Genomic DNA, 21,015 nt, shown 5'->3' with positions numbered 1-21,015 from the left:
TTAATAAATAAACTTTTATCATTGATAATTTTTTGCCACCGGACACCCTGTATTATGCATTGTGCGGTATTGAAAAATTTTAAAATCATGTCAGATTACCCCAAAACATTTTTTCTATATAATTTTGACTTTAACTTATCGATTATCTCCTTTCGTTAAAAATCACATCGCAAATAAATTAAATCTTGAATCATTTCTTGTAAGTAGTTTAAATTATTTAACTTAATCAAGGACAATTCAATGAGAAAAAAAATTTCTTATTATAAAAGTTAATTATATTCTGAACATCGGAAGGAATACTCAGACAGACTGCGAATTCGCACCATAGAGACACGATCGGAAGTCTGTGGACTCGGGATAGCGGACCTTGGCATTAGATGCCCCAGTCCACACTTCGTGTTAACTTACCTTCATGTGTTTACGCAGTGACGAGGGATGAGTATAAGATTTATCACAGCCATTGATGCGACAGTTGTACGGTTTGTCGGATGTGTGCACGTGCGAGTGCTTCTTGCGATCCGAGGAGTTAGCGAAGCGGCGATCACAGCCCTCATGTTCACATTTGAACGGTTTCTCGCCTGAAAGAGCAGAAAAAAGAAAATGTTTCGTAAGTTGAGGAGGACAAGAGATTAGAAGGTATAGTACTTTAGTCACAAATGTTTAATATACCTACATACATTCATATATACAGTGCGAATTCTCCTAACCGACACCTCTATTAGCTGGACACCTCATTTGAGCAGACATTTTTTCTATACTAAATTTTATGTATCGGAAAAGCTGAATGGCGCTGAGTGTCCTAAAAGAGGTTTCACTGTGTTGCATTGCTTAAATTACACGGTGTGACAAAAAAAAAAAAAAATTAAATATACTTTTATGGAGACCTAGCACAACTTGTAGGTATAGTAAAACTAAGAAACATGGTATAGGAGAAATTTCCAATACACCCCCAAAATCTCATTTTATGGCCATAAAACCGTTTTTCAGTAGGTTGATGTGAACAATCACTCCTAACTTCGCCAATTTCCATCCGATTTCGAATTTGTTTTTTTAGTTCGAAAGAACAAAAACAAGCCTTTTTGACAGTGTGTTGACAATTTTTCTGAAATGACAACTGACGAGACTGTAGGCGGAAGTATTTGGATTTTTTTTATTTTTTCTCAATTTTTTCAACTTTGACATAATTTTTACGATATTATCCGATATTAAGGATTTTTTTTTAGTACACTACTGTTATAGTAAATTTAATTTCGCGTCGAATGAGCTATATTTGACTGTAATTGAATTAAAATTAATAGAGTTGTGTGAGCTTTAAGATTTTATTTTTTTTTTACTAATTTGGTATGAAGGTATAACTTTACGCTAAATGGGAATAAGGACGTGTTTTGATGCGTTATTATAGATACGTAATATTTATTGGAGTATATATGTATACATAAGAGTACACTGTACTGCATACAACAGAACTGGTTAGAACTTACGAAAATATCTGACATATTATAGCACATTTTTTTTTCAATGGAAATATGAAAAGGCTCCCAAGTGTACCAAAGTCCACACTGTACATTGATTAAGAAAAGAAGTTTGTTATTATAATTTAACCTTATTAAAACGTCAAAGTTTTATTGTTTGTTTCATTGAAATTCAAGAGATATAAATCGAAACGTTGCCAGAAAAGTCGAATTTCTCAATATTCTCCGATGGTGTGGCATCGTCAGCCTTATCATAAACCAGATGATTGTTATTTTTATAAAACGGACGTAAACAGCCATCATTATAAAGCTCGAAAGCACATAAAGTATGCTGATGTTGCAACTGTTAAGAACCCCGTAGTCTTGGACGATATGATTGACTCAACTGCAGGACATGAACTGAAGGAAGTTCAACTCATTGCTGATGATGATCAAAGTGATAACAATAAACCTGATGATGAAGAGTACTTTCCGTCTGGTTCTAAGTCTTCAGAACGACACATTGTATCAAATTCAGATTTTCAGGATCTTTCTCGTGATTTACTTCTATCGGAAAGACAATCTGAAACGCTCGCTTCTCGATTTAAACAATGGAATTTAGTTGATGACGACTTCAGATGAATGATGATGATCGAATTTCTTCCAGAGAAGTATTCAAAACTGATGAAGAGAATGACAAATGTACCGTACCATACTAAACTCCAAAGGGCCGTTTCCAATGCATTTTTTAGTTTGGAACCAGTTCAGTTGTGTACTGCACCGTACCGCACATACCGTACAGTGATGCACTGCACAATACTCCAATAAATATTATGTGTTTATAATGACACTTGTTATCATTTTCATGCTTCGATGCCTACATATCAAATTAGTAAAAAAAAGTAAAAACTCACACAACTCTTTTAATTTTAATTCAATTACAGTCAAATATAGCTCATTCGACGCGAAATTAAATTTACTATAACAGTAGTGTACTAAAAAAAATCCTCAATATCGGATAATATCGCAAAAATGATGTCAAAGTTGAAAAAATAGAGAAAACATAAAAAAATTCCAAATACTTCCGTCTACAGTCTCGTCAGTTGTCATTTCAGAAAAATTGTCAACACACTGTCAAAAAGGCTTGTTTTTGTTCTTTCGAACTAAAAAAACAAATTCGAAATCGGATGGAAATTGGCGAAGTTAGGAGTGATTGTTCACATCAACCTACTGATAAACGGTTTTATGGCCATAAAATGAGATTTTGGGGGTGTATTGGAAATTTCTCCTATACCATGTTTCTTAGTTTTACTATACCTACAAGTTGTACTAGGTCTCTATAAAAGTATATTTTCACTGTCGCACAGTGTTATTTCATTTGAAAGAAATTTTCGAAAACACAAACTAAAAAAAATATTTTGTTAAAATCTAAGGACTTATTTTTCATTCATTAAATCTTTGTGTTGTCTCCATTTGTGGAGCAACGTCAAAATGCACGCCACACATAGGAGGAGGAACGCGGCCAAACCCCCAGAAGGGGTGTAAGCCCTAATTATACTTATTTATTGTACATATATGAACCTTTGCTCTTTTTTTCAAATATTTGTGTAACGCTGTGTGGTCTCTTTAGTGCCACGAATACCCCTTCACAATTTCACAACTTGTAGTCAAAATAAAATAGAAAAAAAAGTCTGTTTCTTTTACAAGTTTCAAATTTATAGCCTCGTTTGTACGCTAAACAGCCACAATTGGACTGATGAGTGTCATAAAATGCTACACCAACACCCGCACCAACAAATCATTAAAAAAACTCGTTTTTTTGCATACATTTTTTATCGCCTCTACTTTTTATTATGCTCAAAATGGTCACGCTTTCGACCAACAGCGCCTTGGTGGCAACGACAATAAACAAGGGGGAGAGCAGGCAACACCACAACGTTATTTTATTTATTGTATACATGTGTATATGTATGTGTGCATATTGCTTGTTGCCACCACTTTTGTGGTACTTTGCCTGGACTTGGACTTTTGCGCGAACACTAAATAAAAATATAAAAAAAACCATAAAATATTTATAAATCGAATTTATTTGTTTCGATCGAAATTCGCTTGTCTTTATTGGTTTTCTTTAATATTATTATTGTTTCCTTTTTTGTTTTGTTCTTTTTACTTCCTTTCTGTTTTCGTTTTGTGAATTGCCTTTCTTTAAGCAATTTTGCTTGTTGCTGTGAATTTTAGGAATTCCTGGTATTGAGATTTGTGGCAAAAAATATGATGCTGCTGTTGACTGCCACTAGGCAGTGATAAATAATTTTACTTTTGCCATCTCGTTGCCTCGCTGCCGGGCAAGCAAAATTTATGGCAGTTCAAAATTTTTCAGCAAAAAATCGTATGCAAAATAAGTAATTCAATAATTCTTAGTTTTACTTTGTTGAGAAGGGATATGAATGTATGTGCGTTGACGACCTGCGGCTCCATCTGGTGGTAAGCTTTTTGCCGTCGGTGTGGTCCCAAATTATTTGAATTTAGGGAAGCTGCATACGGGTATGCGAGAATATTTTGAATATTTTTTTTGTGAATTATTATTAGTATGTGAATGAGAGGAAAGAACATTGAAAATGGAATATATACAATATATTTAAAATTATTTTACACAGGCAGGCGCTGAAAGTCCTCCGATTGGAAATCGGCAACATTTGCTAAATATTTTTGGCCATGTCAAACGAAAATACCAAAAACTTAATATGAAAATAAGAAAATAAGCATCAGATGCATTCAGATAAATCGTTGTTATAATTTAAGTTTTTTTATTAAATATTTTCAAAAATATTTTCGAAATTTGCTAGTGCGATTTCTAGTGCATGCTTGATAAGGTATTTGTATTGAAATAAATAAATTAAAATGACTATAATTTAATTTATGACTATAAAACGTCAGTTTCCTTTTACTTTTGCGTTTGAAAGCTATATCGGAATCGGCATAAAACTGTAATTTCTGCTATCAAAAAAACTGATTAGAAAATCTGAATTTTTTTAGCAAAAACGAACACCATAAACACGCCTTTTCTTCCATACAAAGTACAGCACAACATTTTTTGTATGGAGGTAAAAGTCTAGGCACCGTCAACGAAAAAAATTGCCAAAAATCAGTGGCTATTTGAAGTTATGCGAACCTCTACTTTGTTGCCAAAATTCACTTTGCTCTGAAATAAAGGGCGATAAAGTTGCATACGTAGAAAAATTCTACAAATTCTGATTAGATTGAAAGTTTTGATGAAATTTTGTGCAAAGTTTTTAACTTGAACTTGGCCTGTCTGAATTAGTGTACATAAACAAGCGGGTATTGTAAGGTATACAAAGCGTTTCCTGGTATTATATTAAGTATTTATATTTTTTTTTTTTTTATTTTACTATTTACACAACTTATTCGATTTCTCTAAAGGTGTAGGTTGTGGCTAATCTGCACTTCTTGCAGCAACTGCCATGAGAAAAATTACACAGAAAGCCTAGAATAATAATATTATGCCACAGTATTTTTATGGAATAATAGTAAGAATAGAAAAAACGAGCATTATTTATTTTGCATTATAAAATGCAGACAAAACACCAGCGGAATTGGGGCAGGATCAAGCAGACAGCAACAAGAAGAAAATGAGAAAAAAAAATGAAAAAATAGCAACAAAAGCGATGGAGAGGCAGCAAAGACAAACAACACAGAGTTGCCCCGAAAACCGAAGAGCTAAAAAGGGATCGATAGACTTGATGAGTACAAAACAATTTGGGGGAAACAATTTTATAGAAATTTCTATGACGTCTGCAAGCAACTAAACGTAAGTTTGTACATCAATGAATGCATATAAGAAACGCCAAATTAGGGTAAATCCAGCCAACGACGAAGAGGCATAATTCAATGAAGCCTATAAATTATGCTGGATAAAAAAAGAAGAAAACAAATAATCACCTGCTTAGAGGCGGGGGACTCAAGCGCGCATAGGCACACTCTTACACACACACACACGAATACATGTCCATCAAAAATAATAAGTGACAAAAACTCACACACCAAACTCATATAACAAAGGTCATAGTTGCCACAATTTTCGGGAGACACCAAATAGTGGAAAGAGATGAACAAATATTTAAAATTCAAGTGTATTTTATAGCATTACCTATGCACTATTAAATAAAAATTCGATGACGACAAGTATCTATAAAAAGGTCAGCGAGTTAAACATGCGCACATTGGGCCATAAAAAGGTGAAGGATCTATTTTTATTTGAGTTAAATGGGCAGTCACCAAATGCGCTCGAAAAGAATGGGAAATAAAAAAATTGTGTGAGAAATGTGAAAATGTGTTATTTTATGGGTTATTAAAAGGCATAGAAATAATTTGTTAAGCATGAGAGATAACCGAACACTTAGGACTAAAAATGTCGGATTTGCTTTTGCGCGCGGGACTGCGTTTAAGGGGATTTATTAGCCATAATTTATATATTAATAAAATTTAAGGTAAACGAATTGCAATTGAATTGTGTGTAGGTGGTTTCATAACACATACACATATAATATTTGGAATAAAAAAATAAAAAGTGTAGTTATTTTGGGTTTAATGGAATCGAGTCAGATATTTAGGGAGTTTGTTTAATTCCAAGCATTTCTGGGTGCTCGGACAATAATATATTTATAATAGCGCAATTTATTTGTTGTCCACATAATAATAGAAGTGCCGGAGGTAAAAATATGCATTGTTAAATTTTTAATAAAACGGTTTTATTTCAAAATTTTTGACGCAAAATAAGTCACATCTGTACTCATATTAATCTTTGTGCAATTCACATATTTCAATCAAACGTAAACATAAATTAAAGTTAAAATTAATTAAGTAAAATTAAAAAAATTAATTAATTTTATTACAATATATTAATTTAAAAACTAGTCCCACTTAAAAATAGGCGTGATTTTCATAATACACGATTATTTTTAGCTGTTAGTATAGAATGCCTTTCAGGCTTTAAAAAACGGGAAAACACTAAAATTTCGTCGTATTTCAGTGCTGCATCTTACCTTCGTGGCATAGAGTCTATAAGGTCTTTATAACAGCATTCTTAAACATGCTCTTTTACTAACTTCCATTGAATTGGTTGATTTCCGATTGGCAACACTTCTTTTGTTGTCGGTCTAAGAGTTTGAGGTTGATTTTAAGGAAATTCCTCAAATACTCCCATTTCTCAAAAACAAAAAGTTCCAAAAAAATACTTAGTGAAAATTTACAAATATTTCAACTTCTCAAAAAAATATTTAATAAAAATCTTCAAATATTTCACATTCCAAAAAAAAAAAAAAAAAACAATTATGAAAATCCTCAAATACTTCTTTTACTTCTCATAAAAACAAAACAACAAATTTGCAAACAAATTTTTAATGAAAATGCTGAAATAATACCACTTCTGAAAAAAAAGAATTCCAAAATTAAAAAAAAAAATCATTAAAAGCCTTTACTTCTCAAAAAAAAAGTTTCAAAAAAATATTTAGTGAAAATTTTCAAATATTTCCACTTCTCAAAAACAGAGGTTAAAAAAAAAAATTTATGGGAACCTCAAATACTTCCAATTCCAAAAAACAATATTAATGAAAATCCTTAAATCCTCCAAAAACAAGATCCAAAAAATATTTAATGAAAATTATTAAAAACTTCCACTTCTCAAAAAAAAATTTCAAAAAATATTTAATGAAAATGGTCAAATCCTTTTATAACCAACAAAACATTTAATTTAGCGATATTTTTTTAAATTTTAATTGTTCGATGGTAAATATAAAAGCCACTTTTCGAAAGGTTTGGAAAATTTCAATTAAAAGGTATTTAGTGCGATGCTGAATGGAATAACAGCGTGCTGTAAAGAATGTGAATCCAACGGAGTAATTCCGAACTGCATAGAAATGCAATCACTTATAACAATAAGTACTACGCACTTACTGCTATATAAAACAGTTTGAGTGAGTAATTACATGACATTATACAAGGTGGCATCAAACACAGAGAACAACGGCAATAACAACTGACCAGGTATTCACATATGCATTCATGCTCTGCAGGGAAATCCATTAGTGACGTACTGTCGATTTCTTTCTCATACAAAGTGGCGCAAAATTAATCATCTAATTTATTTTTCATCACTTTTTTACTAAATAAAAAAAGGCTTCAAATTATGCAAATCTTTTTTCTGACCATGACGCAATAAAAAAAACACAATTAAAGTCTTCCGGTAATGTGGTTAATTTTGCACCACCTTGTGTGAGTATCTACAAAATATGTTTTTGTCTAGATCGTTTCGTACACTATCAACACAAAATGCAATTTAATATTTAGTAGTAAAAGCACTCAGTGATTGGCACTGAATGAAGAAATGCACATAGAGCGAAGACTGCATTCATGAATATTATTTCGGCATTATTTTTCATTCTCGCATTGAACACCTTGAGATGTACATTCATATTTCCTTTGTGTGAGTGTGGAATTTAAAAACTAAAAGTTCCAAACGAGGAAGTAAGATTGGATATTAGTAGTAAATAATTAATGAATTCAAACTGCAAATAGTTTCACACACTTGCGGTTCTGTAGTAGACGACGGTCGCTGAAAGTACGAAGGTATTTTGAACTCAACCTCACCCACCAAAAAACAAAAAATATAGCATTAGATCAGACCGTTAACCGACTCTCAGCACATTTGACAGAGTCAGTTGATTGGGTGGCGTAACAGGGGTCATGGACAACGGTTTGTTTTATAGAAAAACTGAGATTGTGTTGGTGACATACGAAAAAAATCAACACAGCCTTCGCTCATATTACTTCGTTGCTGTCTAAACAACGACTCATTGGACGAGTGTATGAATACGTGTGAAATGAGCGCGCAGATTTCTGCTGCCGAGTTCCCTATAATGTCGAAGTTACGCTCAAAAATTGGCTTCGGAGAACCAAACCTCGTAATCTATCATCCTTGACTTTATTCTAGTAGCAATCCTACGTATCGAAAAGGGAAAAACTTTGTCTTAATCATTGCAGCTGAAAAACAAGAGTTTTCACAATTTTGTTTTTCACCATAGCGGATAGCTAATCCTGGTAATCTATCATTCTTGGTTATAACTACCATTTGCGCATCGATAGTTAAATTGCCCCAGACTGGGCTTCTGGGCAAACTCCATTATATTACTCCCGCAAAAGTAGTGATTTCCCCTGTATTATGCAATGGTTAAGTACTCAAGTGAGTTGTGGACTAATTCCTCTGTTGCACAGCTGTGTTGGATATTTTAACAGCTATCATATTAAAACTTTTTACTTTCCTCCGAGCCACTATTATTATGAGCAATTGAGAGGATACAGAGACTTGCGCTTATTGCGGTACTGCTACCTGGCTCTCAGTGACTTTGACAGATCCAGCTATTGCACTGACGTAGTTGTAGTTTTGTTTACATTTTTGTATTCACAAACCAAAATTTTATTTCTATTATCTTTTCTGTTTACATAAACCCAACCTATTACAATTTTGACAATCCCTTCATAGCTCTCTCACACAGCTGAACTGTAAGCACTTCACGCAATGCCACCATTTCAATTGTTGTATGTATTTTTGTTTTTATTTAATTTTAAGTTTTTTTCCCCAAAAAACGTACACAATCCTGTTTTGAAATCGCTTATCTAACTCATTTGCAGCTCATTATTTATTCGAAAATAGCGGATGCTCACCTGTCCACAAATTTTCAGCCTTGACCTTAAAAAAATGTTGATCCCTATTGGCTTTTCTCCTGAAATTGCTTTAAACCCATTGACAGCTTTCACTACCTGATTGTGATTTTATTGGTCACTTTTAATAGTTTTCTTTTTTTATTCATTCCTTGTATCATAAAGAAATTATCACTGCATAGCGGGCGGTATTTGTCCACCAGCGCTTTGACAATTGAATCTACACCCACCGCTTATTGCGGATTAGCGTGACGGAGGCCACGGCCAACTCTTCTATCCAGCCGACTCTGCCGACGGCCATTGAAGCCAACATCGCCTGACTATTGGAGAGTATATTAAAACTTTTTCTACAGTGTTCGCCTCAGCTGTCTATCTCTGCCCCCACTCTCGCTCCCTCTCTCTCCCGTTTTCCTTAGTTTTGGCTCGTTGGCTCGCTAGCTCGCTGGTTCGCGCTGTTGGACACGTGGAGATCAATACCATTTGACGACAATAATCGAAAAGTTTCACACTTCCAGCTTAACGAAATAAATATGACAAAAGCCACAAAGGTTTGTTGGAATTTCTCGCTTGTTTGTTTGTTGTTGTTATTATTGTTGTCACTACATGTGGCTGCGTATGCTTAAAATTCTTTTTTACATTTTTGTCCGCTGCTGTCACTTTTACTTTGACTTTTCAACTCAACACTTTGCACATATGTATGCTATGTATGAGTGTGTGTATGCTGTGCCTGATTCCACGCGAAAAGCGTCAACTACGGCTTAATGCCGTAGGAGGGGGAGGAGTTTAACTCCTGCTACTGCGTTTGTGTTTTTACTCCATTCACCACTTGCGGCTTTTGCTTTTGTCAACATTTTCTCACTTGCCTTTTTATGACGTCTGCCACTGGTGTTATTGTATTGTAATTGTTGTTGTTGTTGCTATGGCATGTAATTTAATACTAATTTATGCCTTTTTAAGTATGTTTAAGCGGATGAAAAGTTTTCGAACAAAAGTAGGCACACACCCAATAGCACAAACGCATATGCATTCATACATACATACATGCATATGTAATTATGTTGTGGCTGGAAAAATCATAAATGTTGGCAAACAGGTAACAGATAATTGAGAAGTTGCAGCAATTCGGTAGTAATTTCTATGTAATCTTTTCCAAAAGAAATTTTTCATTTAATTTGAAAACAAAAATGAAATAAAACTAAAGTAAATTATTTAAAAAGTAATTAAAGAAGGTTTTATTATTTTAAAGCCTAAAATATATTAATACAATTTTAGAAGCATGTGCTATTTTAACGTTATTTTTATTTTTGTATTTTACTAAAAATATGTGAAACATTTTTGTACTGGGGTTAGGGCTACACGCAGCAGTAATTTATTCCAAAACTTTAATAACACTTTTGTATGCAAACAAAACATCTGTACATTGCATATCATTTTCTGCTTGAGTTCTCCTCCATCCATAACTGCCTAATCACCGCATTTTTCGTCTCCTTCAATTTGTTAGCAATTCATATCCACTTAATTGGGTATTTCCATTTCCCCTCTAACATCCTTTACAAAATCCCAGCAGATTTACTCAATTTTCATACGCAATTTAACAATTTATAACAATTTAACGACCATTTAACAATCACCCCCCTCCACTACTCCTCTTCTTACATGCACACACACACTTCTTATGTTTGTTAGCATGCATCGTCGTTGTCAAATCACATTAACCGCTTGACAGGCGGCACATTCGTACATACTCCCTCACTCTTTGCTCCTCTCTCAACGCATACGAATAAGCTTGCGTCAAATGACTTGTTCCATGTATGTACATTTAAAAGCGCGTAACAAATTCATTTATTACGGTATTTAGGTGTAACCAAAATAAAACATTGACAAGAGTAACTTTGTTACAGTTATTGTTGTTGTTATGGTTTTAGTTGCGTACAATTTGACCTAAATTTAATGACGTTTCGGATTATGAGGGTTGACTTGCCGTATACATATGTACGTATGTATATATCTGGTATACATATTTATGCACATCTAATGTCAAATGTCAGTGTTGGTAAATCATACAGCGAAAATTTCGTGACGCGGCCTACTCCACATGCTTAGATTCGTATGCACGACTACGACTATTTGATAAGTGGAGTTTTATAAATGCCCTAAGTTAAATGGCTTTATTCACCGATAAGTCTGCAAAGGTCAAAACCAAAACAAGCTGTTAGAAAAGTTTAATGCATGAGTTTTATAGAGAAATTGGTTTGTGGTATATACAATATATGAATATATTTCCCCTAACCCATATTGGAGTAATGAAGTTTGGAGGTATATATCCCAGTTAGTTTCATGTAAGACCAAGTGAATTCATGTCGGAGTTGAGCGTCAGGTAGGTGAAATGGTTGAAGTACGACTCTGGCACTCCTCAAGTAAAACTAAAGCGTCGTTTTGATACCATTATGAGACCTTCAACGGCCAGCCAAAGCTGTTGATGTAGTGGAGAAGATCTATGGGATTTAGGTTAGTGTACTGCCCCAGGCTGTCGAAGGAAGGAGCACGAAGAGACCTTAATACTAGACGACTAACTGCCAAACCTGGACATTTACACAGAAAGTGCTCAACAGTTTCCTTCACTGAAAGGTACCTTCAGCTTTTGTAATAGGGGTTAAATGGTAAACCTAGCTTATTCGCGTGTGTGCCGATCGTACAATGACCGGTAAATACAGATACGAGTTTGAAAATTGAATGACGTGGACTCCCCAGTACTTTTTGAGTTCTCCGTATATTGTGCTGGAGTCAAAGAGTTTCGAAATGGCACACGAAGTAATGGAGCCTTATGTGTTCTGCGCTTTTCTGAGAAATAAGTTGCGCAATTTCCTTTTAATAACAGTCAGGTAAATACCGATGACCGGATAGGAGGTCTCTGAGATCAATTCAGACCACTCATCAGCAATTTCATTTTCCTCAATGTCCTGGAACCCAAATCACAACCTAGAGATTTGAAATTCTCCTTACAAGAGTTGACCAGTTTGGATCTGCACCATGGCTTCGTCAGAGTCTTGATCGCGGCTTGATTGTCGGATACATGTTAATATCTCCCTTGCTCCCACATTTCTTAAGCCTGCAGAATCGCAAAGACTTCTGCCTGAAGAACTAACAGTATTTGGCAAATTTAAGGAAATCGATAAATTGGCTGATTTAGAGAAAAACCCCTGCTCCGACTTCTGATTCCATCTCGCACTGACAAAAAACGTTTGACAACGTTTTTAGGCGTATCGTGATTACCGCGGTTACTTTCCATGAGCAACTATGTATAGTAGAAGTACAGATTTTACATTTGAGTTAAATATGCGCAATTTAGTATGAAGGCCGTTCTTATTTTGGCACAAAGGCGCGAGGATGCAAAATACTGAAATAGCTTTGCTATACCTACACTCAAAGTCTACCTCAGGGCCGCCTTGGGGGGCTTTCTCTATACTTTGAGTGCTCCCACTACAACCGGGTCTGATGTGATCTCATTGAACTGCAGCGCTTTCGCTTTTTATAGCGTTGATCTTGAGGCCGGTACCTTGAAGTTTTTCCTGCATGGCTTGAGTAAGCAGTTTGAAGTCGCAAAGTTTATAAGTTTATTAAGCAGATATCATCGGCGTATGCCAGGAGTCTGAGAAATTGATTGCTTCCATCGCAATGTTTGCTATTTCGGTCGGATGTTTATATTTTTATGGCTGCAGTACAAAGTATTTAAATATAGTTTAATAAAGCAAAAGTAAACATCTCAAATACTTTTAGAGACACTAATTTTTCTGTTTATTTATTTACTAGAACTAAAACAACTGTAAATGTGCTGTTGTGAGACTGTGGGCTTGCGAATGTGTTGCTTGTCAAAATTCCGAAATTCTTTCTACAAAAAGTCTGTATCTCTTACGAGCATAAATGCAATAATGCGAGATATTTTTTCCACTTCTTTGAGTGTATTTTGAAGACAACATTTTTTGTACAAAAGGACATTTTGAAATTTCATATTCATTGCGAAAGTTTACTTTTATAGATAAAAAAAAATCGTTTGCAAATTTAGCATAAAAATTGCTTGGAGATGCAAAAATTCCAAGAACAAATCCATTATTTTCCCGGTAGCTGGCTGTAGAGATCGATATTTCGTAAAGTCTCGATCAAGCAATTTAAAGTTTGTGCGTGTTGTCAAGGTGACATTTCACACTAAAAAAATCGTTTGCTGTTTTTTGCTTGTTCCATTCAGTTGCGAGCTACAGGGTGTTAACAATGGAAGTCAACAAAGAGAAAATTCGGTACATTTCACAATTTGTTTGTGACAAAGGCGAAAATGCAAGCAGGCCTCTGAAATTATGAATGGTGTTTATAGTGCCGATACTGTAACTGCTAATAATTTTGCTTTCGTCGATTCCAATAATGCCGATAATGTCAATAAAATCACATAAATAATCGAAGTTGACCGGGATGTTAGTGGTCGTAGCAATGCCCAGGAGCTAAAAATCACCATACAAGAGTTTTAAATAATTTGCGCAAAAATCTCATACAGAAATAATGGATTTCTTTTTCCCAAACTAATATTTTTAAATTTCTTTTCGTTATTTTATTGGCATTTTCCTATGTTTTCTGCAGCAACTTTCGCTGCACTCTCTTTCGCATTTACCCAAAAGATTATGTCTTCGCCCCACATCAATGTTGGTGGAACTTTATAAATTCTTGGAAAATCACTTTAATATGCGTCAATGTGTTTTTGCAAAAGCCTATAAACGATTATCAAAACAAAGTAAATCTCAGCACAAACATCAACCAACAACAGCCATTACCAGCATTTTTGCTACCACCACAAAGCGGGTCGAACATGTGAAAAACCAAAATACAATAACACCCCTGGCTTTAGGCGCCAACCCGTAGCACATATATACATACATACAAACACACATACAAATGCAAGTATATGTGTGTGTTTTTATGCAGCAGCTACCTTATTTTTGTTGCACAATAAGAAATAAAAAAAAAAACATATTGTTCCTGTGACGCAGATAAAGCACAACATAAACATACACAAAAACGCACACACGCACGCACAAATTGTCGGCTGAAATGTTCATTTTCTAGAGAAGCTTTACTGCTACATGTCGAAGTCTGGCAATGACAGGCGTACTGGCGTAAATATTGTGGTGGAAGAGTAAGAGGCCGCAGAGGCATTACTATACAATTTCGCCCATGTGTGCTTGTAGTTGTGTGCGTGTGCGTATACGCCCCTGTGTGACAGTTCATACGGAGAAAAGCGAGGCAAAGCAAAAGCAACGAAATGAAATTTCAACCCCCGAAAATGTTGCCACCACCCAAGCGTCCAAAATATCCAGCACACAACCAACCAACCACCCAACCTCCCACCTACCTCACACCTCACTCCCTCGTTCAACACGCGTTCAACATTATTATTTTGCATTTTCCATTATGGCGTTTATGCGTGTACGTTCGTATCTTCACCGCCGTGGTAAATATAAAACAGCCGGTCTGCGCGTAAGCGTGGCAGAGTTGCCAAGCGCACTGGAGCGGCGAAAAAGTGAAGCGCATCAATAATGGTGAACAAATAAACTACGTAATTTTTATCATGGAAATTATTATGTAGATATTAATAATTAATGATAGTTGAGTTTAAGTTGAGGTGCTATGCTCCACGAGGAGTTCAGAGCAGTAGTAAGCAAGTAATAGGTGGGCTTAAATATTATATATTAAAAAAAATTATAAATGCGCGACTATTGAAAGAAATAACGGTCAACAAACAGGCATCAAATATATTCGTACCAGATTTCAAGGTAATATGTAATAAAAGTACGAGAATCCTTGCCTGGGCGCGAGTTGTGTGGCGTCAGCCTGGAGGTGTGACTTTTTGCTTGCGACATTTTACAACGGCCAAATAGGCTTGCCTTGCCGCCTTCCAGTGCTGCAAAAAAGTGGCGACTGCGGCTGCTAAGTGTTTGTATGTGCGAATGTATGTAGTAGTGGTAGGAAATAAGGGCACTGAACGTTGGGAATTTCAGTATTTTGCCGCCTGCGCTTGGCAGTTACGTAAATGCGTACTTAAATAGACGCCTATTACAATGCTTCGTAAATATTCATACATTATGTGATTATGTGCGTCTATATTTACATATACATATACATGGCATAGCATGGGTGGGGCATGCTGCCAACATTAAAGTTCACGCTGCCAACACACAGAAATCGCTTCTTTCATTTACCGTCGCTGCTTTACTTCAACTTTTCTTCGACTCCAACTACTTTTGGCTTCATTCACTGCAGTCAGCCGCACTACTTTTCCGCTGTTGGATTTACTTTATTGAAATATTCAAATAAGATTGTCGATTTGCAGCCTAAAATGAGATTTAAACGCTGAGCCCCCAGCTTCTTCACTTCCCTCTTTTCATTTTTATTCTACGCCATTTGAACTGCTTGCGTTTCATTTTGGCCATTGTGTTTGTGTCGTTATAGTATGTTCCATGGCGCATGAAAACTCAGCTAACAAAAAATAAGGAAAAAATTAAATAAAAATTGGATAAGTAACAAAAAGCCGAAAATGCGGGTAAGTTGTGGAAAAAATCTTCCTTCGTTTTTAAGAATAGCTTTTGCACGTTTCCATAAGGTTTTTTGTTATTTTTTGCTTTTTTTGGTGTGTTATATAATGCATTATACTCGTACATACATATTATTTAAATAATGTATATATGTAAGTATGTGCATATGTATGGAATGTATGCAAATGTGTTATATACCTTTTTTGTGTGCGCACAACAAAGGCAAATAAGTAAGCGATGTGGCTGAAATTGACATTTTATAAATGGCGAAAAAGTCAGGAGAATTACTTTTTACACTTCACGTGCATACGATTTAATGAAATTTTGCGTAGGTATAATTTATTTCTACGTATTTTTGAGCTGTAATTTAAGTCTATTTATAGACGGAATTATATATCCCCTGGCAATGCGGATTTTACTTGTTTGTTTTGGTTATATATAAATACATATACACACTCATATATATATACATACGTATGTACATATACAAAAATATGTATATATGTACATATGTGCATATACAAAGATAAATTGTAAAATTTGTTACATTAGGCTGGAGGGAAAAAATCAATTAATTTTTATTTTTGAGCAAATCGTTTGAAATTGTTCTGTGGTCGATCTTTAGCTACTGGGCGTTGCTACGACTACTAACATACCGGTCAATTTCGATTATTTCTGTGATTTTATCGACATAATCGACATTATCTTTAACATCAGCACGTCATTTCCTGATACAGTATCGGCACCATAAACACCTTCCACAGTTTCAGCAGCGTAGCTTTCATTTTGTTAGCACCCTGTAACTCACAACTGAATGGAAAAAGCAAAAAACAAAGAGAATTTTTTTATGTAATTAATATTTTGTGCGCACCCTATCTTGTTCATTACGAGCATTGCTCATAATCAACTAAGTCTTGGAAAATTTTGTAATTCTTTGAATTTTTTATATCCGCCCTGGTTCCCAATTACATTTGAAAAGCGTAAATCTTGCCATTACGCGTAAAACTCAATTCCATTGCAATAACTTCCATGGCTAGTTTTGCAATAGCCCATTTTGTCAACCCGACTTTTAAGTACATTTTCGGGAGTTTCAACACTTTTCTCACCGATGACAACTTGCATTTCATGTTTCAACGCTTGAATCGTATCTGGATGATTGGCTAACTCTAACTTTCCGAAGTCTTTCATCCGAGATACCTGTCAAGGCAAATTTATTAATCATAAAGGGTTTTTCAATTGGCGCGGGTCGATTTTGGCGCCCTGTGGCAGCCATTTTGTTTTGGTGAGATCTGTTAAATCTTTTGTTTATTATTCAGTTGCTTATGACAAATCATCATGGCAAGTTACACGATTGAACAGCACGTTCAAATGATAAAAATGTATTATCAAAATGAGTGTTCATTAACGCAAACGTTGCACGCATTGCGCCCATTTTTCGGTAGACGTGGTGGCCCTTCCAATTTCTTATGGCCCATATTGAACCATATGGACCTAGACGACATGTGGTTCCAGCAGGACGGCGCTACGTGCCACACAGCAAACGCCATTTTATTCCACTTCAACATCTACCCGCCCTTATTGAAAAACCCTATAGTAGCGATAAATCAGCTGATTTGATTTTTTTTTCTTTCGCCGTGTCCATGTGGCTGTCAGCACAGAATGAAACAAGGCGAATTCATTTTTTGTTTTCTACTTTGTCAATACTTTACTTTGACAATCAAATGTACGAAACATTATTTTGGCCTAGTGCCACAACCTTTAATGAATGCGCCTTGATACCTATGGTGTCAGTAATTTTACGCGTAATAGCTTTCAGCGCTTTATTCAGCCGACAAATACAGGGCCCGCCATCTATGTAACGGATTTGAACTAAGTATTATTTGAAGAATGGTAACACGCAGCTGTCATCTGATTTGACAGAAAATTAGTTTTATTCTTCCGCTGAACGAAAATGGTTGTGTATACGCTCAAAGAACGCTGGGAAATATTGCGACATTATTTTCAAAATTATGGTAATGTTGCAGAATGTGTACGAAAATTACGTACGGCAATGGGAAGAAGAAAAGCACCGAATGAAGCGTATGTGCGTTACTTTGCGAAAAAAGTAAGAGAGCTGCTATTTGACTCCGTTGGATTATTATCTTTGGGTGCCGTCAAAGACCAGTGTTATGCCAACAAACTAGCAACAATTGATGCACTGAAGACCAACATACGCGATGTCATAGCTGAAATACAGCCGCATACAATCGAAAATGTGTTGAAAAATTGGACCGATCGTATGGATGGTGCATGGCTAGCCGAGGCAGCCATATGAACGAAGTTGTGTTCCATCATTAACCGGAAGTATTGTACTTCAAAATAAAAAAAAAACAGTTTGGAAAAATATTGAGTAGTTTCTTTTTTATAGCATTTTTAATTCCGTAAAGTTATATGGCGGACCTTTTATTATAGCTGAAGGTCACAGCTCCTAGAGCGCTTGTTGCGGAGTGCAGGCTTTAGATTTGCTCAATAATCTCTTGCATTGTTATATTTTTTGCATATCCACGCTTGCTTGATCACGTTAAGACTCTCAAATGGAAATGATGGAGCAGATTTATTCAAAACTTTCACAATTTTTTGTGAATTTCTGTGTGAGTGTTCTGTGGTTCACATATTCGGTTCTTCCAAAGTAAAAAAAATACCTGAACAAGTTAACTTCAAATTGCTTATGAACAAAGAATGAATTCATCTTTCATTCAGCCTTATCAATCAACCTATCAACCAACCAATAATGAATGATAAGTTTTGTAGCAAGCCTACAAAGTTGAACCTCTAATTTGAAGCGCCAAGAACAATACCCTAAATGTATTTCATATCTAGTCGATAATCCTGAAAGCCAGTGCGATTATATCGGGTGTTTTTGAAAGAACTTGAGAACTTAAAATGATAATATAAAATAGAAATATTGTTGGAATGAATTTTTTTGCTACTTATATAATCTGGTAGATAATTTCATGGCAGTTATTTTTTGAAATGATATCCGGCATATGTCCGACGCAGCTACGAGTTACATTGAATGGGCTTCAATCAACGAGTGGTCGAATGCATAAATCTATTTGTTGTCTTGTTGTCTTTTTCAATAAATCTGAATACTAAACTTAATGAGCCTAATCAGCAAAAACGCGACGCAAATGATGGTCATTTGGTTTCCATTCGTGCATGAACTGTACTTATGGGCGCGTAAGTTAAGATCCTTACTTAAAATTGCCCACGTAGGGAAAAGGCCAACAAGTTGAGAACAACAACGAATCGTCATTTCGGTGTCTTCTTCAAGAACAGAACTTCGAGAACAGATTTATCCTTAGTGAACACATGTCAGCACAGTTTGCCATTCTCAGCTGTCAAACCATAGTTATCAATATTGATAGTTCTCATGCAGCTGGGAGAACGAACGATATTATATTAAGTTATGTACAATAATAAATTACAGTACGCGATACTCGCTACGTGGCTTTCAATCGTTTACAATAATTTATAATTTTATTTATATTTAATAATATTTCATTATCCCCTGTAAATATTAAAATCATAAAAATCAAAAACGAATTGTGAATATTTAATTTTCCTCCACACCTCCGCTGCCACAGTTCATTCACGTTCATTGACCCCGCAGTGCCAGTTCAAGTAAACAATAGCTACTTTCGATGCAAATACACACAAATAAGTAACTGCTTATTTTTAGTCTGCCACCAACAAGGTAACGCACAACAACTACTCGCGCAACGATCATATGATGTAAATGCAATCAGCATTAGACAGGGGGCGTAACCATGGCATGTAAATTGTGACATGGAATAAAAATAACAGTAACAACAACAGTAAGGGAACACCACAAAATGACAACGCTGATTAATTAACACGCAAGCGTAACTACCAAGCGAGCGAAGCTGACTCAGCAAAGCAAAAAATGAGAGAATTGACAAATGAAAATAAGAAAATGTAGCAGTTAAATAAGGAAATAATGTTTAAAAATGAATTACGAAGGTATTTGCAAAATGAATTGAATATGTGGCGGCGGCAGCGGTGCAGGCAACAGTGGTGAATGCAGAGCGAGCTCTGGTGGAGCTGACAATCGAGTTGGGGACTCAATTCACTGCATCCAATGTTGCGTACTCGGCGAATTGCCGCCGATTCGCTCGAAAGATGGCAGAGATTAATGACGAAGCGGGCAGAAGGCAAAGTGCAAAGATATAATTTAAATTAGTGTTAAATATTGGGTACATCGGTAACGATCTTTGGGAATGAATGTGCAATTTGCGAAATGATTAATTTTAGTCAATATTTTAGTAAAATTAACCTAATAAGATATTTATAACGCATAAGAATTTAATAATGATAAGATTTTTTGCAATAATTTTTGATAAATTGAAATTTTCAAATTATTTTGTTACATGTAGAAATCGGGTGTTGATATACATATCTACATACATCTAAGAATGATAGAATACAAGATTGTGTCTGCCCAAGTGCCGGGACGTCAGTACAGAAAATATGAAAACATAAATGAGACTAAGCGAAAGTGGGTAAAGGCCAAGAATTCGTGCACACGTATACCTACACGTGCATACATTTGCACACAAAGGCTGGTTTATTTTTTGTACTTACGCACACCATGGCAAAATTCGCCAAAAGTAAAGTAGCGGTGGAAAGCAGAAATTACTTTATATGTCTGCAAACGTATGCTCGGAAGAAGATGGGGTCTTCAACCTAAGCATACCTTATGGCTGTATAAGGCGGTTATACAACCTATTTTATCGTATGGGTCGGTACTTTGATGGAATGCTCTAGGGAGAGAGTACAATTCCAAATTACTCGGCAGAATACAAAGATCAGCCTGCGCAATAACGGTCGGTGCAATCAGATCATGTCCTAGAGAGGCTCTCTATGCACTGACACACGTTATTCCAATAGGCCTACACATAAAGAAGACGGCAACAATGAGTGCATTTAGGTGAAATGAAGCGGGTCGCTGGAAAGAAAAAACTTGTGGTCACGCTAGTCTATTATTGCGACAAGCTCAGTTAATCACTGACTACATCGTCCCGATGGTAACTGTCAATAGGAATTTTGCCACTCTCTTTCCGTCTAAGGAAGAATGGAATAAGGGATTCTCTCTAAACAACTTGGATATTACAGTTTATACAGATGGCAGTAAAATGGATTGTGGTGTTGGAGCTGGTATATACTCTCATAGACTTAGAATTGAAAAATCT

At 35.5% G+C, this 21,015-nt stretch overlaps 1 protein-coding gene across 1 annotated transcript in view; it reads right to left on the bottom strand.

The window, feature by feature from the left end:
• Positions 1 to 21,015, bottom strand: part of LOC128862478 (pair-rule protein odd-paired) — an 88,716-nt gene that overhangs the window by 4,888 nt on the left and 62,813 nt on the right. The window contains exon 2 of the mRNA XM_054101135.1: positions 409 to 578. Within this exon, the coding sequence (XP_053957110.1) occupies positions 409 to 578 (170 nt within the window). The remainder of the gene's footprint in view (positions 1 to 408; positions 579 to 21,015) is intronic.

The sequence above is a fragment of the Anastrepha ludens genome, chromosome 2 (assembly GCF_028408465.1).
Source record: "Anastrepha ludens isolate Willacy chromosome 2, idAnaLude1.1, whole genome shotgun sequence".
Classification (NCBI taxonomy): domain Eukaryota; kingdom Metazoa; phylum Arthropoda; class Insecta; order Diptera; family Tephritidae; genus Anastrepha; species Anastrepha ludens.
Note: the sequence above shows the minus strand (reverse complement) of the source record. Positions and strands in the feature narration are given on the sequence as shown.